Below are 25721 nucleotides of genomic sequence, written 5' to 3'. Positions count from 1 at the left end.
AAACAAAAACTCTATGGTAATCTTTAAAGTTAATATTAAGATCCAGGGGAGGAGAAGGAGTTGAGGTAGGAGAGGGGCAACAGAAGTCCAAGGAGGAAGAGAAAGAGAAAGAACGGGGCTAGAACTGAAACGTAATAAGCACCCCCTACATTCAACAATCAGTCCTTCTGTACCAAGTACGTGTGGCACTTCAGAGGCGGGTATTATTCACCTCCTTTCAGAAACAAGGAAACGGGGGTGTCCAGAGAGGGAAACTGGAAACAAAGCAGAAAGCAGGGCGCATAATATGAGCCCGTGTGTCAGGCTGCAAGAACAGGGGTTCCTGTTCTCCCGTTCTCCCAGCGTCACTGCTCCCACCCCTTTAATAATACAGCACAGGGGGACCACCCCTGTTCCACCGGATGCCCAACCCAGCCAGGCTCCCGGACCCCTGAATTCAAACCTAGTAACTGCCCCCGCTGCAACTCTACAAACAATGCTGCCCCGCTCTTCTGCTGCTACATTTCAAACAAAGCTGACATTTCACACAAATCTGAGTGGTGCCTCATCCCCTGAGCGAGAAGCCTGTTTTGGATCAGCTCTGAATTGCATGAAACTGTTATATAAGCTGTGCCAGGCCGAGAGCAGAGGGAGGGAGAGAGGTGGAGAAGGAAAGAGACAAAGAAAGAGAGACACTACTAGAAAGCTCAAGGCCAAAAGTCAACCCTAGCTTAGAGGTTAATAAGCACCCTCACCTAAACATTTGGAAGCAAATTAGCAGTCAGAGTTTTTAAGGGGGGCTCAGTAAAAATGTACCATGCCTTGAGTAGAAGGATAAAATTCCAAAAAGGAAAAACAATCATGTTCAGCTTAAAAAAAAAAAACCCAAAAGCACAGATGTGATGCTGAGACCTGGGAAGCCCATACAGCCCCACCCATGGATGACCAGGCAAGGGAAAGCTTTGAGCAGTGGTAGGCAGTGACACCAGAGTAAAGCAGGAAGTCACTCTGAAAGAATTTCTCATGGAAATGCCCTGGGGAACAGGCCAAGCCAGGGTCTCCAGGCCAGGCTTCACACAGCCTTCCTGGGCCTTATAAGCCCCACTGCATCCCAGCTCTGCCCACTCACCCGCCACCAGCTGCATGATGCTAGGCCAGTCACTTCACCACTGGGGAGTTCACTCTGCCCACAGGTGATAGCAGCCCCTCCTTTATGGGAGTGATACGAAGAGCAAGTGGACATGGCAAGAGGACAGAGGTCTTAGCAGTAGCATCACCATCACTTCCTGAAGTGCTTTTAGATGGTGAGAAGAGCCCCACCCCCAACCAGCTGGGGGTCTGGAGGGAGAGCTCCAAGTATTAGTCTTTCATGGGACCTCTGCACACAGCTGCCTCTCTCCCGGGAGTGTCCTCTTCTCCTTGTCTAGCACCCCCTCTCTGAAGGCTTCCTTAAATTCAGTGCACCCAGCCCTTAGCCCTTCCTCCTACACTCCCTCTGCACAGCCCCCTTCCAATACATTCACCCCCTTGACTCTCATCAGTGTCACCCTCCCCCCTAGGCTTGGACAGTGAGGAAAAAAGCATCTATGTCAATTACAGTCAGCCCAAACATCAGGTTATAGTGCCCTGTGGTTCCGGGTCAGGAGTGAAGCCGAACTACACGTTCTAAACCTCTAATTAGGATATCCCACTTCAGGGAAATCATACGAGGTGAGGGTGGGAGTAGACCACTGTAGAGGCCACACTGCCCAGAAGCAACAAAGAATACATCATTCTCATGTGACCTACTTGTCTTCCTTTTCCCCATCCAACTTTGTTTCTGCATTTGATCACCAATGCCATCTATTTCCACTACTGTGCACTCCTTGAGGGCGGGTCTGCACAGTAAGCACACAGGGGCAGAGTGCTGAGTGCACTGGGATGAGCGTGTTATGCAGGGTGGGGCAACTGTAGGTTTACAGCTGTTCTTCTGGAAGATAATAGAATAATTAAAAATAACACAAGAATAAACTGTGTTTCACGTACTCATAACTGTAAACTTACTTTTGCCCCACCCTGTACGTATTACCTCATTTAGTCCTAACAATCTACGATTCTGGCTCTTATAACTGTATTCTGATGATATGGAAACTGAGGCACAGAGCTTCTGAGCAGCAGAGCTGGATCTCCTTCACCTTGTCTCGCCAGCAGCTAAAACAGTACTAGGCATGTGGCAGATGCCCAGCAAATGTTTCTGGACTGAATAAAAAAAACGGTAAAAAAGTGAGACATCCAAATTCCATCTGGAACGTTCCAGTTACCAAGACAGTCACTGCAGGTCTGGTAGATAAAATTCAGTGGTAATGAGACAGGATAGTAAGCACTGTCCCAGGGAGTACCTGACTAGGTTCCAGGTTTAATTGAGACAGAATAGCACGAAGCTGGGAAAATTCCTTGGCAAGTGGGATAGGGAAACAGAGACCGCTGAACACGATGGCTGAGGAATTTAATAAGGCCGAGGAATTTACAGCCAGGTGCAGATGGTCACCAGGGAAGAAGGCCCAAATGCCTGGCAGGGGGCAAAACTGGGAAAACAAGGACCTTGCCCCCAAGGTAACTTCTCTCCCGGCCTTTCCTCCCTGGAAATGACATCTCAGAGTTTCAGCTCCAGGCCCAGAAAAGCAGCAAGACCAGGTAGGCAATGGCCAGAACCAACTGCAATAACTAAAGACCCCCTGCCCTGTCACTGACCAATCAGTGGAGACCATGGCCCTGAACAGGCACACCTGGCGAATTGATGAATATTCTGCTGAAAACCTCCCCTGAGACCTCCCCTAAGATTTCGGCCTGCAAGAAAGAGTTAAAAGCCTCAAGACAAAGGACCCATGACAGCTCTCCCTCTGGGGAGCAGCCCACACCCATTCCTTTCACTTCTTCTTCCCCCACTTCTTTCTTCACAGGCACCATCTCCTATACTGTAAGGCAATGAGCAGCTGGCAGCTTGTCCCAGGCTGATCCCCAGACCTGTCCCTAAAGCCCCCTTTTCTCTGACTTTCCAGTGAGCTAAGGCAGCCCAGCCTAAGCTCTCCTGTTGTGTCTTCTGTGCTAAGCCCTTCCCTGTATCTTAAGTCCCCAGCTTTAATAAATGTACCCTCATAGTCACCTGGACTCGTGTTGTGAAATCTTCCCTACATGAAGTCAAGAACACACACACTACAGCTGGCCCAGGCAGCCCTGCTCAGGGCCGGGCCCTGTCAGATAACAGTAAGTTTCTCCTTTAAAGAAACTTGCCCAACTTTAGGACTTGTGTTGGCTGCATCGGTTGGTTCACTTCTTTCTGTTAAGGGGCAGGGGCTCAGGGCCACCAGGGTAACGGCAGCTGCCCCACCATATCCTCCAAAAACCGTATCATCAAACCCTCAGCCAGGCACGGCCAGCTGCTGGGCCGCGCCATCCCCCTCTCCACTGTTACTACAGCACTCTTCAAGCTGCCCAATGTTTGGAATTGTGTTGCCAGGCAACGAGCCAGACCTCCTCCCTAGTATTGAGAATCCCTTCCAATAACAGCTAGAAATAAAAAGCACCTGCTCGACAAGACCTATTGACAATTGAGGATGTTTTTTCTGGCCCTCTCTGCCCTGGCTCAAGATCAAAAGTGAGGCAAAATTAAAAAAAAAAAAAATCAGGCTGATTATCTGGACTCACCACTCTCCTCTACCTTGTCACTCTCTAACCCCATCCTACTCCCCCAAAAAAGGAAAAAGAAGGCAATGATAAGATTTAAAATGCTGAATAAATATCCATGGGCAATCAATTATAGCTCATGAAAAGCAATGACAAAGGAGAAATATTTTCTAATTAGCTGTATATTCCTTTTCAAAAGAAGACCAGACACCTATGTCTCCCCTTCAAAGCCATGGCAATGTATGACTATAATTATGCTAATGGAAATAGAATGTTCTGTACAGAGCTGATGTTTTTCACCTAGAAAAGACCATTGCTCCCTGCCACCACCACCACCCCACCTCACTGTTAAAATAGGGCAGCAGTGCTGGACATCAAAAATTAAGATAGCAAAATCCCACTGCTGCAGAAACAAAGCAGAGAAAGGGCCATAGTGCCCCCTGGTGGTCTCAATGCCACTCTTACTGCAATCAGCAGACATAGGCTGAGCCACTTGCCTGCAACTTTCAGCTGCAAAATAATCAGAGTCAAACAAATTAATTCAAGAGTAGAAACTCATTTTCTAAACAGGAGGTAAAGGAATGTGAGGCTTACATGAATACCAATAAATATCAACTAAAGGAATTTTCAATAGGTTCCAGAAAAACAGCACCGATGTGCTCACATTTTGAGTATGGATGTTTCTGTGGCTTTCAGGTGGAGATCACTTATTCTGATACATTCTACAAGTGTTTATCCTTATGCACCTACAGGCCCTCCTAAATCATTTGCATTGCAGGGGTGGTGGAACTGAACAGTCCCCAAACACACACACAAGGACAAAAGCTTCCTGGGATCTGTCATTTCACTTAGGATTGTTTTTCCCCTAAGTTTCATTCCCTGAGTCATGCAGGAGGCAGGTGGTTTTAAAAAGTGTCTGAAACAAAATATGGTTCCTGGAATATAACCCCACCGCCTCCTTCTCCTGTTCAGGGTTTCTCATCCTCAACACTACTGACGTTTAGGGCTGGTTCTCTGCTGTGGGGCCGTCCTGTGTATTGTAGGAAGTTTGGCGGCATCCCCGGTATCAGCCATCAGATGCGAGCAGGTAGTAGGTGCAATTATCACCAACTGAGTGCCTAAAGTGTTATCTTAGATTCATCTAAGGACTGGAATCCTTTCAGGGAGAGTGATGAAAGCAAAAGACCTTCTTCCCAGGAAAATCCACATATTAGCACAAATCCACAAGCATAATTTCTCATACTCGAGAGGGGCTTCTGAAGTCTGGATCTATGGGCCTCTAACAAAGCACCCACACAATACATTCTAGGCTCTGTGCTAGACACTTCCTATACCTCATAAGACTCCTGCAAGCCCGCAATACTACCTCCATTTCATGGATTGGGAAACTCAGTTCAGAAAAGTCAAGGCATTTGCCCAAGGTAACATAGCTCTTGAATGGCATGCCTGAGCCCAGTGTTCTTTCCACCCCAAAAGGCTGCCTTCTTAACCAAATTCATTCGTGACTACCTACACCAGGGAGGTGCAAAAATAAAGAATGCATAAAGTACAGGAAAGATTTTACATGTTAGTCTTCTAGCGGCGCTGAGGCTAGAAACATGGCAGTGGTAATCTATGGCAGGCCCACCCAAGTCCTTTCCAGTGGCTTTTCCATACCATTGGCCAATCGTGGCTCATGCTGTAGACTTTCCTAAAATCTCTCAAAGGTCCACAAACCCCACACAAGCAGCATCTAGCTTCGTGTGTCCCATACCTCTTGCTAAGTGGCCACAGGCCTGGCACCAGCAGAAGCCCTCCTTGGTTCACAGCTTGGCCTCTCCCAGACACCTCCAAACCCAGCACAAGTGGCAGTCATCTGCAGATCACTTTGTAGTTCATGCTGGGAGGCCCTGGGCACAGGCAGCAGCTGACCCTGCCGTGCACCTCCCAGGAGGCCCCAGAGCCAGCACACCTGGAAGATAGCTTTGGACCACTCAGAAGCACCCCTCCATGAGCAACACATTCAAGGGGCAGGCTCAGCAGGCACCAGAGCCCTGCTAAAATGAGTTCTGCTCTCTGGGGTCAGTCCCACATAGCTGTGGTCACAGCTATTCCTTGCAGCTGGTCGACCTGGGAGGTAAATCCCTTCCATTGACATGCCAACCACAATCAAGACCAAATTACAACAGAAGGGTGTATACAGTCCACACAGGGATGGGGGAGCACCTTTAGTGCCCAATTCCTGTGACCAAGGAGGCTGTTCCACTGGGCCCTTCAGAACATATAGTACATTAGGCCACGCTACCCAGACTAGGAGATGTGGCAGCTCTACCTAATACATAAAAACAAACACAGGGAGGCAGCCAAAATGAGGAGACAAAGAAATATGTCTGAAATGAAAGAACAGAGTGAAACTCCAGAAAAAGAACAAAACAAAATGGAGACAAGCAAGCTACCAGATGCAAAACAATGGTTATAAGGATGCTCAACGAACTTAGGGGAAGTGTAGATGAACTCAGTGAGAACTTCAACAAAGAGAAAGAAAACATAAAAATGGAGATGGAAAACATAAAAAACATCCAATCAGAAATGAAAAATACAATAACTGAAATTAATAACACATTACAGGAAATCAACAGTGGCACAGATGAATCAGAGGATCAAATCAGCAGTTTGGAAGATAACAAAGCAGAAAACACCCAATTAGAACACCCAAAAGAAAAAAGAATCCAAAAAAGTGAGACAAGTTTAAGGAGCCTCTGGGACAACTTAAAGAGTACCAACATTTGCATCATGAAATGAGAAGAGGAGAGAGAGAGCAAGGAACTGAAAACCTATTTGAAAAAATAATGATGGAAAACTTCTCTAACCTGGTGAAGGAAATAGACATACAAGTCTAGGAAGCACAGAGAGTTCCAAATAAGATGAACCCGAAGAGGGCCAAACCAAGACACATTGTAATTAAAATGCCAAAGGTTAAAGACAAAGTATCTTAAAAGCAACAAGAGAAAAGCAGTTAGTTACCTACAAAGGAGATCCTATAAGATTGTCAGCTGATTTCTCAACAGAAACTTTGCATGTCAGAAAGGATTGGCACAAAATATTTAAGAGATGAAAAGCAAGGAGCTACACAAGATTACTCTACCCAGTAAAGCTATCATTTAGAATTGAAGGACAAATGAAAGAGTTTCACAGACCAGAAAAAGCTAAAGGAGTTCACCACCAAACTGGTATTACAAGAAATGAAAAAGGGTATTTTTTAAGAAGAAAAAAATTAAAAATATGAATAATAAAATGGCAATAAATACATATCTATCAACAATAACTTTACATGCAAATGGATTAAGTGCTCCAATCAAAAGACACAGGGTGGCTGAATGGATAAGAAAACAAGACCCCTATATATTCTGTCTACAAAAGACTCACTTCAGAGGACCAACCACCTCCATACAGACCACCAGTGGTATCACAGCAACCCAAACCCCTTTCCCAAGAATATGAAAGTAATGACTCTTATGAAGTGTTGGATTTAACTGAGTATGCAAGAAGACACCACAGGCAGAATCGTTTTTTGGCCACAGTTCTAGACCTACTGTAGAAAAATACTCAGTAGCCAACCAGATTGTAATGGGTGGAGTGACTGGCTGGTGTACAGGATTTTTGTTTCAGAAAGTTGGAAAACTTGCAGCAACTGCAGTAGGTGGTCACTTTCTTCTCCTTCAGATTGCTAGTCACTGTGGCTATGTGCAGACTGACTGGAAGTTGGAAAAGGTGTAAACAAAGCAAAAAGACCAATTAGGAAACCAGCAAATAAGACAGTATGTGAAATCAACAACATAACTGAGGAAGCAACAGCATCTGTCAAAGAGAACATCGTGATATCCAGTGGATTTGTGGGAGGCTTCCTGCTAGGCCTTGCACCTTAAGGATATGAGTGTTGTACCACAGCGCAGGCACCTGAGAGGAAAAAGTGGTAGCATCAGGTGGTCTCTCAACATTACACCAGACTCTTCAGGGATACAAGAAACAACTCACTGGACAGTATCAAACTCACAACTTGCACACTGCCATCTTAAGTTCGGCAAATTGGTATATGCTGTAAAACAACCTACATGGCCTGTGTACAACAGTACTCCGGTGCAAAACATGGCTTCCACTTATTTCAATCAGACGTTCTGCACTGTGCTTTGTAATATAGTGCCAATAAATAAAAATTTGTAGTATAGCTGCAACATTAGGGCTGACTTTTTTTTAAAGATATGTTTGCAATAAGCTGAAGAACTGTAATACCCTTTTGTGGAAGGATTTAAAAATAGTAGAATTATTAAACATATTAAACAGATTTAATGCCAATTTTTAGGTTGTTTTTTCTTACAAGTCTTACTTTGTTTATATAATAACTGTAGTAAACAATTTCAAGGAAGGCCCTCCTAAGGAAATGTTACATGTTTCAAGCTTTTTTTCCCCCTTTCTTTGATGTCTGTAGCTATAAAAATATATCTTCTTGCACATAAGCTTCTAATATTTTTATTAATTTATTTATCCTGGCAGCCTCAGCAGAACTAATTGTTTTGAGGTTACATATAGTTTGGTTCACACATTTATTTTATTAATTCTTAGTGAACCTCCTTTCTCAGGTCTAAAAGTCCTAATTATTATTTTGGCCTCTTCACAAAGTGGTAAAAATTATCTTAAAATACACAGTGGTAGAGTATGAATTTACTGTCTGAAGAACCATGGTTTTCTATATAATTATGAAATGGCAGCTTAAAGAGAATTGTCTCCTTGATCTAGTCTGAAATATAAGTGCTAAGGCTTTCAAACTTTGGTAGCATTATATTAGTTAAACATGAGGCCATTTGACTTGAGTCTCAGGGCTGACAACACACACACTCCAAGGCTCCTTTGCCCAGAAAAGCTTCCTGTATTTTTTGTTCTGTCCACAGACTTCTAGATTGGAATTGGGAAAAACATCAGAACAACATGTGTTGGAGTCTTGAGATTGGAAGACTGCAGACATATAGACTAGCTCTTTTAGACAGCAAGTCTCCATAGCATATATGTGCACTGTAAAAATAAGGCATTTGAACTTTCAAGACTGGGTACAATCCATGTGCTTTCATTATCACAAGACTCCTTTAAACTGAATGTGAAACTCTCAGTCAAGGTGACGGCATAGGCAGACATGGCTCACCTCTTCACACAACCATATCAAAACAACAACTAAAATATACTACCACCATCACGCCCTGGCTGGTATGGCTCAGTGGACTGAGTACCAGCCTGTGAACCAAAGGGTTGATGGTTCAATTCTCAGTCAGGGCACGCACCTGGGTTGCAGGCCAGGTCCCCAGTTGAGGGCGCGTAAGAAGCAACCATTGATGTTTCTCTCCCTCCCTTTCTCCCTCCCTTCCCCTCTGTCTAAAAATAAATAAATAAAATCTTAAAAAAAAAAAAGAACCACCATCACTCAGAACCATCAGAAATCAAGTTGAATGGAAGTCTGACAACTACGAAATTAAAGAAACCACATCCATCCAGACTGGTGGGAGGGGAGCAGACATGGAATGGGCCAGTTCCTCACCCATGTGTGGTAGACAAAAATTCAGCAGGGGTATCTCAGGAGCAAAAACTCCAAGCCCCATACCAGCCCCACCAGGCCAGGGATCCAGTGGCAGGAAGATAAGTCCCCATAATTTAAGGCTATAAAACCCAGTGGGGATTGAATCAGTAGAATAAACTTTTGGAACCCCAATCAGTTCCTCTTAAAGAAACTACACACAGACTCACCTACACAGACTCACTCCCTCTGAGCTCCAGCACTAGAGTAGCAGCTTGAAAGGTACCAGTGGTATACAGGGAGAACTGAAGTGTCTGGCATCAAGACGAGCAGAAGGCATTGTCCCTTTTCTGAATCCTCCCCCCACAGAGTCGGCAAACTGGTGCCAGATCTGAGACTCCATCAACATGCCTAACACTATTTGACCCACCTTGGAGATTCCCAAAGATTCCACCACACCCAACTTATGGGCCCACCCAAGCTGCTTCTCATATGAATGGCTGGTCTTGGCTCATGCTTCACAACTTCCTAACTCTTATTAAATAAGCAACATCTAGCCTCAGTTAGCCCCAGACCCAGCACTAGCAGCAGCCAGCCTAGATTCACAGCTTGGCTTTGCCTGGGAATCTCCAAGCCCAGCACAAGTAGCAGCTATCTCAGATTGCTTTATAGCTCAGGCAGGGTGGCCCTGGGCAAAACACAGGTGGGTGCTGACCTTGTCCTGCACCACCCAGGAAACCACAGGGACAGCGCACCCAGTGGACAGCTACAGACCACATCAGAGCACCACCACCCTGCTAATCCTCCACGGAGGGTGGTGTTTGGTGGTAAGTGGTCCCAGCCAATCCTTGCAACTGACTCATCTGGGTAGATACCTGCTATTGATCTGCCAATAGCAATCGAGTCTCAACTACAAGAGGAGGGTGTACTCAGCACACAAGAAGGGTGCACCTTGAGTACTCAGCTTGGGTGATAGGGGAGGCTGTGCCACTGGACCCTACAGGACACTTAATACATTAGGTCACATTACCAAGACACAGAGTCAAAGCAGCTCTACCTAATGCATAGAAATAAATACAGGGAGGCTGCCAAAATGAGCAGACAAAGAAACATGGCCCAAAGGAAAGAACAGATCAAAACTTCAGAAAAAGAACTAAACGAATACAGATAAGCAATCGATCAGATGCAGAGTTTAAAACGCTGTTTATAAGGATGCTCAAGGAACTTAGGGAAGACCTCAACAGCATAAAAAAGATCCAGCCAGATATGACAGATATACTAATTGACATAAAGAACAGTTTACAGGGAAACAACAGTAGAGTGGATGAAGCCAATAATGAAATCAATAATATGGAACATAAGGAAGCAAAAAACAACCATTCAGAAAAACAAGAAGAAAAAAGAATCCAAAAAAATGAGGATAGTGTCAGCAGCCTCTGGGACAACTTCAAATGTTCTAACAATTACATCATAAGGTTGCTAGAAGGAGAAGAGAAAGAGCAAGAAATTGGAAATGTATTGGGAAAAATAATGAAAGAAAACTTCCCTAATTTGGTGAAGGAAATAAACATGCAAGTCCAGGAAGCACAGAGTCCCAGACAAGATGGATGCAAAGAGGCCCACTCCAAGACACCAAAGGTTAAAATACCAAAGGTTAAAAATAAAGAGAGACTCTTAAAAGCAGCAAGAGAAAGGCAGTTAGTTACCTACAGGGGAGGTCCCATAAGACTGTCAGGTGATTTCTCAAAAGAAATTTTGCAGGCTAGAAGGGATGGGCAAGAAATATTCAAAGTCATGAAAAGCAGGGACCTACAGCCAAGATTGCTCTACCCAACAAAGATATCATTTAGAATCAAAGGGCAGATAAAGAGCTTCCTAGACAAGAAAAAAACCAAAGGAGTTCATCATCACCCAACCATTATTATATGAAATGTTAAAGGGACTTATTTAAGAAGATCAAAACTATGAACAATAAAATGGCAAAACATACAAATCTATCAACAATTAAATCTAAAAAACAAACTAAGCAAAAAAGAACAGAGACAGCATCATGGATAGAGAACGTTTTGTTGGCTGCCAGATGGGAGGGCAATGTGGGGGAATTGGGTGAGGAGGTAAGGGGATTAAGAAGTACAAATAAGTAGTTACAGAATAGCCACGAGGATGTAAAGTACAGTATAAGAAATGGAGTAGTCAAAGAACTTCTATTCATGACCCATGGACATGAACAATGGTGTGGATATTGCCTGAGGGAGTAGCAGTGCTGGGCAGAGGGGGTAAAAATGGAAAAAAATCAGGACAACTGTAACAGCATAGTCAATAAAATATAATTTTAAAAAATAAATAATTGAATGTGAGATTGTCATGTTCTTTCTTTACTTTCATTCATGCCTTAGATACAATGCTAAATAAAACTCAGACTTTCTTAATAAAAAGAGAGAGAGAGACTCACTTCAGATCTAAAGACACACACAGACTGAAAGTAAAAGGATCGAAAAGATATTTCATGAAAAACAAATTTTTTAAAAGCTGGTTTAGCAATATTTATACCATATAAAACAGACTTTAAAAGGCTATGATAAGAGACAATGAAGGACCCAGCAATTTCACTTTTTGATATTTTTCTGAAAAAAACCCAAAACACTAAATCACAAAGACCTGTACATCCATATGTTCACTGCAACATTGTTTACAACAGCCAAGATATGGAAGCATCTGAGTGTCCATCAATAGACAAATGGATAAAGAAGAAGTGGTGCAACTCCTTTATGGTCCACTATCTGCTCAACAGCCACAGTGCTCTTGCAGTGTCAGATCAGATCCTATCACTCTTCTGCTTTAAAAGCTTTAATGGACTTCCAGCCAAGATGGAGGCGTAGGTAGATACACTGTGCCTCCTCGCACAACCAAAAGAAGGACAACAAGAAGTTAAAAAACAACTAGAATTGCCAGAAAATTGAACTGTCAGGAAGTCTGACAACCAAGGAGTTAAAGAAGAAACATTCATCCAGACCAGTAGGAAGGGCAGAGATGGGCAGCTGGGTCAGAGAACGCAGGGCAAGGCAGCAGGGGGAGGACCGGGCATTCCCATATTTATATGCGGATAAACCTGGAGGAACAACTGAGGAGCAGGACAGACCTCGCAACCCAGGATTCCAGCGCAGGGAAATAAAGCCTCAAAATCTCTGACTGAAAAAGCGTATGGGGGTTGAGGTGGCAGGATAAACTCCCACACTCACAGGAAAGTTCGTTGGAGAGATCCACAGGGTCCTAGAATGCACACAAACCCACCCACCTGGGAATCAGTACCAGAAGGGCCCGATTTGCTTGTGGGTAGAGGTGGAAGTGACTGAAAGCCAACAGAGAGCTGAACAAGCAGCACTGTTCCCTCTTAGACCCCTCCCCCACATTCAGTGCCACAATGCAGGGATGTGGTTGCCCCACCCTGGCAAATACCTAAGGTTCCATCCCTTACTACATAACAGGCACAACAAGACAAAAAAAAAATGGCCCAAATGAAAGAACAGACCAGAGCTCCAGAAAAAATACAACTAAGCAACGAAGAGAGAGCCAACCTATCAGATGCAGAGTTGAAAACACTGGTAAACAGGATGCTCACAGAATTGGTTGAGTATGATTGTAAAATAGAGGAAAAGGTGAAGGCTATGAAAAGTGAAATAAAGGAAAATGTACAGGGAACCAACAGTGAAGGGAAGGAAACTGGGACTCAGATCAATGGTTTGGACCAGAAGGAAGAAATAAATGTTTAACCAGAACAGAATGAAGAAACAAGAATTCAAAAAATGAGGAGAGGCTTGGGAACCTCCTGGACAACCTTAAACGTTCCAACATCCAAATCATAGGGGTGCCAGAAGGAGAAGAGGAAGAGCAAGACATTGAAAACTTATTTGAAAAAAATAATGAAGGAGAACTTCCCCAATCTGGTAAAGGAAATAGACTTCCAGGAAGTCCAGGAAGCTCAGAGAGTCCCAAAGAAGTGGGACCCAAGGAAGCACACACCGAGGCACATCATAATTACATTACCCAAGATTAAAAATAAGGAGAGAATCTTAAAAGCAACAAGAGAAAAGGAGACAGTTACCTACCAAGGAGTTCCATAAGACTATCAGCTGATTTATCAAAAGAAACCTTACAGGCGAGAAGGGGCTGGCAAGAAGGATTCAAAGTCATAAAAGGCAAGGACCTACATCCAAGATTACTATATCCAGCAAAGCTATCATTTAGAATGTAAGGGCAGATAAAGTGCTTCCCAGATAAGGTCAAGTTAAAGGAGTTCATCATCACCAAGCCAGGACTTATCTAAGAAAAAGATCAAAAATGTGAACAGTAAAATGACAACAAACTCACAACTATCAACAACTGAACCTAAAAAACAGAAACAAAAATGAACTGAGCAAACAACTAGAACAGGAACAGAGCCACAGAAATGGAGATCACATGGAGGGTTATCAGCAGTGAAGGGGAAGGGGGAATGGGGGAAAAGGTACAGGGAATAAAAAGCTAAATGGTAGGTAGAAAATAGACAGGGGGAAGTTAAGAATAGTATAGAAAGTGGAGAAGCCAAAGAACTTATATGTACGACCCATGGACACGAACAAAGGTGGGGGAATGCAAGTGGGAGGGGATGTGCAGGGCAGAAGAGGATAAAGGGGTGAAAAGGGGACAAATGTAACAGCAATAAGCAATAACATATATTAATAAAGAAGTGGTGCATGTGTGCAATGGAGTATGACTCAGCCATAAAAAAAAAAAAGAATGAAATCTTGCCATTTGTGACAACATGGATGGACCTAGAGGGCATTTTGCTGAGTAAAATGTTAACAAAGAAAGACAAATACCACATAGTTTCACTTACATGTGGAATCTAAAAAACAAAATAAAGAACAAGCAGACCAGAAACAGACTCGCAGACACAGAGGACACTTTGATGACTGTCAGAGGGGGGCTGGGTGGGAAGAGAGAAGGGAGTAAGCAGTACGAACTGGTTGTTACAGAAGGTCACAGGGACGTGACGTAGAGCACAGGGCGTATCCTCAATAATACTGCAATACCCATTTGTGGTATCAGGTGGGTACTAAATTTATCAGGGCGATCACTTTGTAGGTTACACACATGTCTAGTCACTGGGTTGCACACCAATAGTATAATACTGTACATCAACTGCAACTGAAAGATAAAAAATTATTTGAAACAACAGATGTGAGCCTGCCCTCAGGGAATTCATTTTCCATTCGTACCTACAGAATGCTTTTTAAATTTTTCATGCTTGCTGGAACCAGAATAAACATTAGGTCATTCATGCATTCCTTCAGTTAATGTTTCCTGAGCAACATATCCATCAGACAGGATTTTTCAGCACCAGGGACAGAGCAGTGAACTCCAGGCAAAGTGCCTGTCCTCAAGGAGCTTACACTCCAGGAGGAGACACAGGAGAAAAGCCTATTCAGTCACAAGGGCTTCAGAGGCCTGAAGTCAGCAGACATGAAAAACTGAGTGGGCCGTACGAGGGTGTGGGAGGCCAGCCCTTTCAGACAGCTGCTCAGAAAAGGAAAACCTCTTTGAAGAGGGACAGTTTTATCGGACTGAAATACTTTCCTTTGAGGGCAGAGCATTCCAGAAGCTGTGGGTTTCCAGGAACAGCAAGGAGAGAGGGAGGGATGTGAATGCAACTACCCCCATCCTAGCAGTGGGGCCTCCACCACGGCCTCGCTCAGCCTCTGTCTCTCCAACTATAAAACAAGGTCAACACGCCTACTTTACAGAGATGATGTGAAAATTAAGTGATTATATAAAAAAAGCCTGGTTCGCAGGAGGCAAAATTAGTGAGATGTCCGTATCACTAATCTTTTCCAGGCACGCCTTGAAGGAAAATCCAGAACTGCCCCAGAAACGGGTACGAACTTAGGGGTGGATCTGATACATGAAGACCAGCAGAGGTGACCTGCAAAGAGCCAGGATGGAAATGTGAGAGACCAGACTCTAGAATTCTCGGGGTTTGAGTTCTGACTATGGCTTAGAACTTGAACCCTTGGCGTTACTGAATGGGCTCAAAAATTAATCTCCAAAGAGGATATCCAGAAATGATTTCAAAAAAAAAAGCTGGCCTCCCTGGAGTGATGCCACCACCTGACACCCAAAGACTGTGAGGAGGACCCTGAACATTCACATTGAATCTCTCCTGTCCAGGATCCTCAGCCTGGTCCTCAGCCTCCCTGGGCAGAGACCTGACTCTGAAGAACTAAGAGCGGAGATGCTCACACCACCTGTGGACCTTCCAACTACTTGATAAGGCTCCGATCCGTATGACACCTGGTTCGGCACTGAGTCTCCTGCCTTCATGTGTCAGTGCACTTAACCCTCAGAACAGCCCTTTGACACCAGTGTATCTTCATCTTACAAACAAGAAAACAGAGCCCAGAGTCTGAAAATAAAAAAATGAAGGAGGGAGGGAGGTAGGGAGACCTAGCTAGTAAGTACTGGAGCTGGGGCTTGATCCTAGGTAGGTGGCTCCAGGCTCCAGATTGCCCCAGGTAACCCCACTTCCTCTGCTCTCTCTTGTAGCACTTAGCACATCTCTTTGAATTATGGGTGTCAACACATGGTACTTAGGGCACCAACTGGGGACTGTCGGGAGTCCCCACCCTGAGAGTCACAAGAAAGGCCTTCAAGAACCACTCATGCAAGGAAGGGCCAGCAGAAAGGGAGAACTGAAGACCACACTATTAAACAGCCTGCCCTTTGCAAGAAGAAATGGGAAAAATCACATCATTCCTGCTTAAGACCCTCTTCTTGCTTCCCACTCCACTCCCCCCGACTAGGGTAAAGTCCAAAATCACGCCCTCTTCAGCACCCTTCCAGTCGGCTGTCCCCTCCCACCTCTGTTACGGTAGAATAAACGGCCAGAGGGGAAATAAAGGCAGGGCCCTCACCATTACAAAGAACTTAATACAGGAGGCTAGAAGGAAAGGAAGACATGTCTCACTTGCTGACCCAGTATTTCTGAGCCTGGTTCAATAAGGTTGCCAGGCATTCTGAATACCAAGGCAGTGCAGCATGGGAGGAGCCCTTAAAAGTCTGTGTATCACCTCCACTAGCTGGGAAAAGGAAAATCTTGAGACTGCGTATTCATCCCAAGGCCTGAAAGGGAAAAGGGGTGGGGTCTACAGTGACCAAAGAGGGGAAAAAAAAAAACCATAAAACACATTTGGATAATTGCCTGCCTCCCATCACAAAATGGACAGAGTCTGGAGCAAGATAAGGATTCAAGCTAACAGACCCCCACGCACAACTACGTTTGGGTAGTTACATCTCCTCAGGGGAAAGCTGGCACCACCATTACCTGTCAATCAATATGTAACTCCCTCACCCCCATCCCACCAACTATATAAGTCCTCAGAACAAAGGACTAGCTCTCTTGGCTCATGGCCCTTTCTTGCCACATGGGGGGCCCCTGGCCAACCAGCCTCTGGCCAGGGGGCCTCTGGCCACCCTTGCTTTTGCTCTCCCATTAGAACTTGCCACTAATAAACTTTGCTTGCACACTAGTAGGTTTGCTGATCTGTAATTCTTTACTGTGTCAGCAAGAAAAACCAAGTTTCTGGGAGTTTCTCCCACCAAAACTGGCCCAGTCCCCTCATTCCACAGACCTCAACTCCACTGTCACCAAAAGAAACCCAGGTAACTCACCTTAAAACAGCAACCCCCCAACCCCAACCCACCTATGCTTTGCCTTTCTAGCAATTGTATAAATTTTCAAGGACAAGTTCACGTGACTGTTACCATCACTACTGTTTATCTTCCCCACTGACCTAGCAACGCCTCAGGGCAGGACTTTGACTGCTGTTCACCAACATACAGGCCAAGATTAGCACAGTGTCTATCTCACAGTAAGCTCTGGGCATAAACGGTTTTTGAATGGAAGAAAGGATCTAGCAATAGTCTAAGAAAAAAATGGGAAAAATAAAATAAAAAACAAAATGCACTTTTTACTTTATCAAGAAAAGCACTCCCCAAAAATTTGCTAAGAGGGTAGATGCTATGCTAGGTGTTCTTATAAATCAATCAATCAATCAATCAATCAATCAATAGGGTGGGATAAAACTTTTGGAGGTGAGAGATATGTTTATGGCATAGACTGTGATGATGATTTCACGGATATATGCTTATCTCCAAACCATCAGGTTATATACATTAAATACATACAGCTTCTTGTATGTAAATCATACTTCATTCAAGTTAAAAAAAAAAAAAAGAAAGAACAGAAGAGCACTCCCCTGAGAATTCTAAATGTCATTTCTCTCCCTACCGCTGACACCGTGTGGCCATGGACAATCCCCTAGAGCTCGGAGACAAGCCTTGGCATACAAAGCAGGGCTACAGAGAGTGAAGGCTGATGTCCCTTCTAAGGCTCAGGACAAGGAGGACGGTGTCTATGGCTATCGAAGAGCACCAGGCAACACCCACACCCTCAAAGCACCCTTCAGACCTCGGAGGGGACACCCCACAATGTGGCACCCCCCTCTGGTGCGTGTAAACAGTCACCAAACTGCCATGCTTGCACCCCACCAACCCCGCCTGCTGCAGCCCTTCTCCAGGCGCTTTCTCAGCCCACAAGACTTTCTGGCTAGACCACACAGCAACATTGTTAGTCGGCGGCACAGACCAAGCCGACGGCATGCAGCCTGGGTTGTCCACATCACAGCCTGTGTGGAAGGCGCCCACCCTTCCCACGCACGAGGCCTCAAGAGACACAGTCAGAACAGGACGGGCAATGTTCACGGCTCCAGAAAGGACGGTGGCCCCTGTGGCGCTGGTCCTGGGAATTTGAGCCTGGCTGCCTGCCAGCTCCTCCTTCACAAGCACATTTCGAAGGCAGTGGCAGAGCTGCTAGCAGTAGTCAGGCTACCAGGTTAGCCCCCATAAGGCAAAACCGCCGCTCCCCAACCACATCTACACCAGGAAGAAGGGAGAGAGGAGACAGCTGGATGTGGGGAGCACAGCCACAGGTGTTTGGCTGGACAAACTTCTGGAGCAAGATAAGGATTCAGCTTCTGCCTCAGGGGTTTCCCATACGTACAAGGGGCCAGTGATGCCTGCACCTTGGTCGGTGTAAAGCCAGGAGGACTTCAGAGAAGCATCTGGCAAACGCCTGTTGCCTCGCCATTTGAGGAGCACTAATCACTACCATAATTATTACTGGCCACCAAGAGTCTGTCTTACACACCCCACGAGGCACCGTGTGTCTGTCAGTCGTCAGCATTACTTACCCCGCTTACTAGCACCTGCTGATCACACAGACTAACGTACTCCCGGCCAAAAACGGAGACATTTGATATTCCAAAAAGACTCCCTGCTCCAGGCCGGGGTCAGCCTCCATCACAGCATTTCACAGCACTTCTCGCTTGCCCCCAGCCCCCATCGGCACCCTTTTGGACCCCAGACTGGGACCCACGGTACCATTTAATCCAAGACTCTGTTCAAACATTGTTACCACAGATTAAGTTTAAAAGAATGCCAATAGTTAAACAGAACTGGAAAATGGAAAATTAAATTTTATCCATCATAAAATTTGGTACTTGGCATAAATCAGTATAAACAGCAAGTGATGACAAGAGAAAAAGCTATTATTCCACCATGGTTTCTGTAGGGTAAGTGGAGGCAGCCTGGCTTGACACCTGGGTGACAAAGGGAAGCAGTGTTCCCATAGCCTTAAAGGGGCCTGATAACCAGTATTCTCACAGCCTTGAGACCGGGTCCGATTAATGTTCCCATAACATGAAGAGGGCTCACATGCGCAGAATGCTGTTATATAACTTTCTGGCTTGCAGCCAGCGTTGTTTGCCTCCAGTACTTTAGGCAGTAGGGGCTCCCTGCTGGGTGCCATGCTAGGGAGCAAGTGCCACGACGTGTGCCACACAGAGACTGGCAGAGACACACAGCTTGCAGCGTGCGTGGCTCACCCACCCGTGAATAAAGGCATGTCAAGCCTCTCCAGGGCTCCGCGCATTTTCTTCCATCTCCCGGAATCTAGAGTAGACCTGCCAGGCCTTGACAGGCTGCAACACAGTTTCAGAATGATTACAATGTATTTTTAAAGCCACTTAGAGGTCAACAAAATGGATTTCTTATATCTAATTCCACTTCAAAAGTATACGACTTTCTTTGGCTTTGATATTAGGTTAACTTCTTTTCTATTTACCCATTAAAATTAAGATATTTTGTCTCATAAAAAAGAGACAAAGATTTTTTAGATAAAACAGAAAAAAAGAAAGTTAAAAGGATTTGAATAATTTTAATCACCATTTACTATTTTATGTAGATATAAAATGATGTCCTAAGGTAAAATTCCCTAAACCATCTATAATGAAAAACACACCAAGAGTTGCAGACATTATGCATTCTAAGGAGGGGAAAGGTGGCGATGGGGAAAAGAACATACTAGGGCTAGTTCCTGGACCATCTACCAGGTGGCACAGTAATCTGGGACAGCTTGGTTGTCACCTGGGGCATTTCTGGGGTTAGTGGAAGGGGTGAATCGGAAGGTGGAGAAGTGGCAACTTGCAAAGGGTGGTGGGCAAGGATAAGAAGTCCAGGTGCAGTGCTCACTGCCTCATCCTCAGTGCATTCAGGATGCTCTGACAAAACACACAGCCTGGCTGGCTTGAGAACAATAGAAATGCGCTGCTCACAGTTCTGGAGACTGGAAGTCCAAGATCGGGGTCAAGTGAGGGATCTCTTCTAGGTCACAGACTTCTCACTGTGTCTTCACATGGTGAAAAGGGCAAGGGAGATCTCTGGGACCACCTTTATAGGGGCACTGATCTTATTCACAAGCGCTCCACCCTCACAACCTAATCACAACTCAAAGGCCTCACCTCCTACTTCTATTTCACTGGGTATTTCAAAATATAAATTTTGGGAAGGGACACAAACATTCAGACTATAGCCCTCAGAGCAAAAATTACCCCTGAAAATAAAAAAGATTGGCATGTTCATCCTAAAACCTAGTATCCTCACTCAGGAAACTTCCTTCATTTAAAGAAAAATAAAACAGTAACAGGAAGTACAGAGCTCTCAGACCGGATGCACGCCCCGGCTGGGTGATGGTGGACTGTGTCCTCCTGGGTGATCTAGAAGCGGGAAGAACTGCGAAGGCTTTGGAGTCAGAAAACCTGGGTTCCTCACACACCTCACCACTTAATCTACCTAGAGAACACACCTGGCACACAGTAGGTCCTCAATAATTATTTGCTGAATGGTAATATCGTAGCTGTTAGGTCTTGGATACGTTACTTCACCTCACTAAGCCTCTGTTTCCTTATACAAAGAGAAGGTTACCTGCACCTCCAAGGTCGCCAGGGCTTAAATAAGAAAATGTCAAGTTAAACACTTAGGCACAGCCTTGGCACATAGAAACTCTGCCAAAACATGTCATCACTTTACTAGGTTTTTGCACAATGTTACTGTTAGCCCGTCCTTCCGGCCTCCTCCCCAGGCCGCACAGCTCCGTGAGCAGCAAAGAGCACCTGTCTTAGTCCCTTCCCGCCTGTTCTCACGTTCCCCTCCAAATCAGGCACTCCCAGTGGGAGAACAAAAGGCCCCAATGCTAAAGGGTATAAACCAACAACCCGCACCAGGGAAACAAATGTTCGACAAGAGCACGGACAGAAGCTGTCCTGAAGGAGTGCAGTCACTCGGCACAAAGTGCCACTTTCCAGTGTTCAAAGTGGCAAAAGCGCATTACAGTGTTGGCACCTAGTGCTGGTAAAGTCACTCTACCGGCCACACGCTAACCCAGAACACGAAATGACTGCTCACAGAAAGCCCATAAAGGCAGGCCCACCCTTTGGTCCACTGGCCCCAAACCAGGAATTCACCCCAAAGAAACAAGCAAGCAGAAAACAGTGGGCAATATTCTTAAAATGCACTTACTACAAACCCAGAGCTTCTCGTTTTTTCTTTACAATGAATAAAGAAACTCACTGCAAAAAATAAAGAAAACCTGGTGACACCCCCAAAAAATAATCTAGTAAACTGTAATAAATCAAGTGATAGAATATTATGCAGTCATTCGACAGGATGCCCAGGAGATGAAGAAGAAAAGGATGACTATGAAGTAACATTAAGAAAGCAGAATACAAATAAGCACATTGATAACACCTAATATGTATTAACTCTTGGCTCTGATCCAAATACACTTCTAAGAACATCACAGTTAATCTTCACAATGACCACCGGAGATGGGTATGCGTCCCAGCCTCTGTTTAGACAAGGAAACCAGGCACTGAGAGGTTTAAGACCACCCAGCTGGAACACCAGCCCGGCCAGGCAGCCTGGTTCCAGAGTGTGCCCTCCTGGCTCTGAGAGAGCACAGTGCCCCTCAAGCACCAGGCACGCTGCAAGTCTGGCCAGGTGCAGCTCTGCCACCCACAAACCAGAGCTGCAGAAGTGGAAAGTACCTCTAAAGCATAATTACAGGTGTTTTGGTGTGCTTGAACTGTCTTTGCTACTTCACTAGATAATTAAATTTTCAGAACGGCTTCCATGCTTTCTGAAGTACCAGAGGGCCTTGTAGGAAGAGACAGCATTTATGTGGGTCTGGCCACACGACCTTCTCTTGGGTGCTAAACGATAATGAGGACACATGTCCCGAAATCCTGGGACAAAACCCTTTGCCATTTCCAAGACATCCCAGGGCTAACGCTGCTTGGCAGAGGACTTGTCAGCTTCCCCAAGGACCAAGGACTGAACACACCAGCCCTAGCTGGAGGACAGTGCCCAGGCAGCCACCTGCGCAGATTAATAAATGAAGCAGAGAAGCCACTTGGCAGGACGTAAGGGAAACGTTTGCTGCTTCGGGTAGCATAGAGTTGGGGCTCCTTTGCCACGCCCCTCAGGGTCTGTGAGAGTGGAGCTTTTCTGGGGTGCAGCCCTGTGCGTCACATGCTGGGACGTGATTCTCCCAGCAATCCATATTTGGGTCACTCTTGGACCCCGCTCCTGGGACTCCCTGTGTTATGGCTGAATCATAGCCCTCCAAAATTCATGTGTTGAAGTCCTAACCCCCAATGTGACTATATTTGGAGGTAGGACTTTAGAGGTCATTCAGGCTAAATGAGGTCATAGGGTAGGGCCCTAATCCACAGGATTTATGAGAGGGAGAGACACCAGGGACGCGTGTGCACAGAGGAAAGGCCAAGGAGAGGGCTCTCACCAGACACCAACCCTGCCAGCACCCTGATCTTGGACTTCCAGCCCCCAGAACTAGGGGAAATAAATTTCTGTTGTTTGAGCCTCCTCATCTGTGGTGTTTTATTATGAAAGCCCGAGCAAACTAACACACCCTACTTAGCCAGAGAGACACAGGAGGCAGGGGAAGGAAGGGAGCATGCTCGTCAAAATGCCCCTCCACTCCAAGTTTCTAAGAATCCTGATTTCTCATCCAGGATACACACGGGACGGACAACAATGCTATCCCATTTTGGCTCCCTGAAATTTACAGCCACCTCAGGAAGCAAAGCCCCCCATATACACAAAATCACCCCCACAAACGACATTATACAAAATATCTAGTGTCAAAATGTGGACGTAGTGACATATGTCCTCAGAAATTGAATTGTAAACCCTAGATATGTCTCTACTTGTCAAAGATAGGAAATAAAATGGGATTTATATTTTTAGAAAACTGTATGAGTAAAAATAAGAAAAACAGTTTACATCCCTGCCATCAGCACAACTCAAGCGTGTTCAGAGCAGCCTCCTTAGCGAAAACACAGAAGCAGGGCCGGCCACTTCCTCAAAGACAGAAAATGGCAGAGGAAGACCCACAGGCCATGATCTCTGGAAACCCCACAGAGCAGCTGACAAAGCAAACCGCTCACCTGAGAGGGCGGGACCTCAGCCCAGGGAGCAGGAAACCAACTGGGCAGCATAACGCTAGGTGCCCGCTGGGGTGTGTGAAGATGCCTGGACCTGACAAATATGCCTAGAACGCGGTGCCCACAAAGCCTGGTATTCGTGTCCCCAGTCTCAGGGTCACTGTCCTTTTCAAAACAAATGGAAATAAGGCAAAACCAGTGTTCTTCAGAGTGGATGCACCTAGAGGCAGAGTCAAGTCTCGTCCCTCCATGCCAAGGTGCACCCACATAAAGAGAGGGCGCCCCAGGCGCTGGAGAGACAAGGCATTAGGTGACAGTGATCAGGGAAGGCGGCTCCCTTTCCCCTCTCCAGTCCTTCTCATTACTTCAGGAAAGCTACCGAGGTAGCACGAGGCGGCCTCCACACCTTCCTACCTTCCTAATGCTTCTCGCTCACTGGCCTCTCTTCCTAACACAGGTGTAATCACAACCGAGGACAGGCAACAACATCGAGGACACTTTGCAACACTGTTTCCTTTTCATTGTCTTTATTTTTACAGTTACCCACTATTTAAGTCAACTCACTGTGGCTCTCCAGTCACAGCAATCACATAAACTTTCCTTTTTAAATAGACTTTCAAGTTTTTTAAGCATGTGTTCAAAAAAATTACAGGGTAAGTTAAATACGACTGTAGGTAAAAAAAAATGTAACTGAAATCTGAAGACCAGCAACCTTAGTGTTCTCCTAGCCTGGGTGTCCCCGCCCTGGGCGATCTGTAAACATCCGCCCGGCTGAACTCCAGGCTGAGGAGTGCCCTGGAAAACTACATGCTTTCATTGCACAAAGTGAGGCAGGTCGTTCCCACCACACCAACCTTACAGTACCTACTCATTTCCTCCTTCACCCCTCAATCGGAGAACACTGGTTTTCTCCCAGACACCACTCTTCCTTCCTTAGCATTGGAAGCCCTAATTTGGAGGTGGGGGCACACTGCCTCCTAGCCCACGGGACAGATGTGTGTTGGCCCTCCAGCTGGGATATGGCGTGCACCTTCTAGGAAGGGTCCTGAGAGCTGGGAGGGAGGGTGTCACCTTTTCTACACCTGGACCCGCTCCGCAGTCTGCTGAAGCACATGGGCCTCATCTCAGGAAATGTTTCAAATCATAATACACAAAAGAAGACACAGGATTACAAAGCAAACTGATTATATTGCAGTGGGAATTATCAAAATGTAAAAAACAAAACTGGTATAATAATATAGAGGACTCTATTATCACATTTAAAAACTACCATATTTTCAAGCAAAAATGACATTCTGAGATTTTTTTCACGTCACAGTTGTGGCAGGTGCCCGTGACCTCTTTCAGTGACACAGTCACCCATTTTCTAACCATTTTCTATGGTTCGCTGCTACCTTCACAATGAACAAAATGCTAAATTTCAATCAGAGGCTACAACCTTTTTCCCTACGTAAGTTCAGATCCTTGAATCCTGTCTAAGGAAATGGAGGATGTTCTCCCTTGCCCCACTTCCTTCCAGCTACCTGGGGTGAGGACAGGTGGCTGGAGCTGAAATAGCCATTTGGGCTCTAAAGCGAGACAAGACCCTGGACTCTGATGACTGTGAGCCACACACCAGCCCAGCCTGCCTACCTCTGGTCAGATATCTCTATCTCTTTAAGACACAGCTGGCTCATTCTTTATTACATAAAGCCACTCGAACCTAATCTCAATTGCTATATCTCTAATACTTTTTCTGGGTGGTGAGGTTAGAAACAGTTTGAACCTGATAACTAGCAACTTTCATTCATCTTTGAGAGGAACACGCATATAAAAATGATTTTCCTCCAGGGCTACAAAGGAAACCCAACTAAAATAGTTCCTCTGTAGCTGACAACCTCCCAGGAGGCAAACCCTAAAACCTTGAACAACAGAAGATTTCCCTTTAACTCAGTGCTGCTTGACTCCAGAAGTGTGCCCTTGACAGAGTGCACAAGCCCAAGCATCACGTGTAAATCGCGGCTCACACTTCAAGTCCATGACCAGGGATACACACATTTTGCAAAGTCCACAGCCAGGTGCCATGGCGTACAGGCCCAGAAGTCCATCCCTGTATTGCTGGAGGCAACTCAGAAAGTACTTACTAATCGTCATCGACTCTGGCACAGAGGCAGAAGGTAACAGGCTGCTCAGAGGACTTCCTTGGCCTGGGGAACTGGCTTCCACACTGGGAAAAGGCAGGCAGAAGTTACACTCAGCCACTTAAAATGCACAACCCACCATTCAAAAAACTAACTGGTGCTAAGTTTATTCAGGTATGTCTAGTAGAAGGCACAGAAGGCAGCCCTTTGAAATCCTCATAATTTGCAATTCCTTACTGACAAATTTACCCGCTCACTAAACTTTATTTGTAATCTCCAAATTAATATCCGCGGTGCTTTCACGCTCACCAAGCACATGCACAGTCCCCAGATGTGCGTGCTCCCAGTGACACCAACAAGGCGAGCTCTGCCTTCTTTAACTATCGTACTGCAAAAGTGTCCTTTGGATGGGTTACTTAGTGCCACATTTTTCACATTTCCTGGAGATTTTGCTATTTTAAATGGCCCCCAAGTGTGGTGCTAGAGTGCTGTCTGGTGTACCCCAAGTACAAAAAGGCTGGG

The 25721-nt window shown here is 45.4% G+C and overlaps 1 protein-coding gene and 1 pseudogene across 6 annotated transcripts in view; one reads left to right on the top strand and one right to left on the bottom strand.

The window, feature by feature from the left end:
- Positions 1 to 25721, bottom strand: part of SNX29 (sorting nexin 29) — a 611689-nt gene that overhangs the window by 496789 nt on the left and 89179 nt on the right. For all 6 annotated transcript variants that reach the window (XM_045204448.3, XM_024571345.3, XM_045204449.2 and 3 more), the window contains one exon: positions 25203 to 25285. In XM_045204448.3, the coding sequence (XP_045060383.2) occupies positions 25203 to 25285 (83 nt within the window). The remainder of the gene's footprint in view (positions 1 to 25202; positions 25286 to 25721) is intronic.
- On the top strand, positions 2452 to 7623 carry LOC112314708 (FUN14 domain-containing protein 1 pseudogene; annotated as a pseudogene).

This window comes from Desmodus rotundus, chromosome 1 (assembly GCF_022682495.2).
Source record: "Desmodus rotundus isolate HL8 chromosome 1, HLdesRot8A.1, whole genome shotgun sequence".
Classification (NCBI taxonomy): Eukaryota; Metazoa; Chordata; class Mammalia; order Chiroptera; family Phyllostomidae; genus Desmodus; species Desmodus rotundus.
The sequence above is the reverse complement of the archived record's forward strand: the minus strand, read 5'-3'. Positions and strand labels throughout refer to the sequence as shown.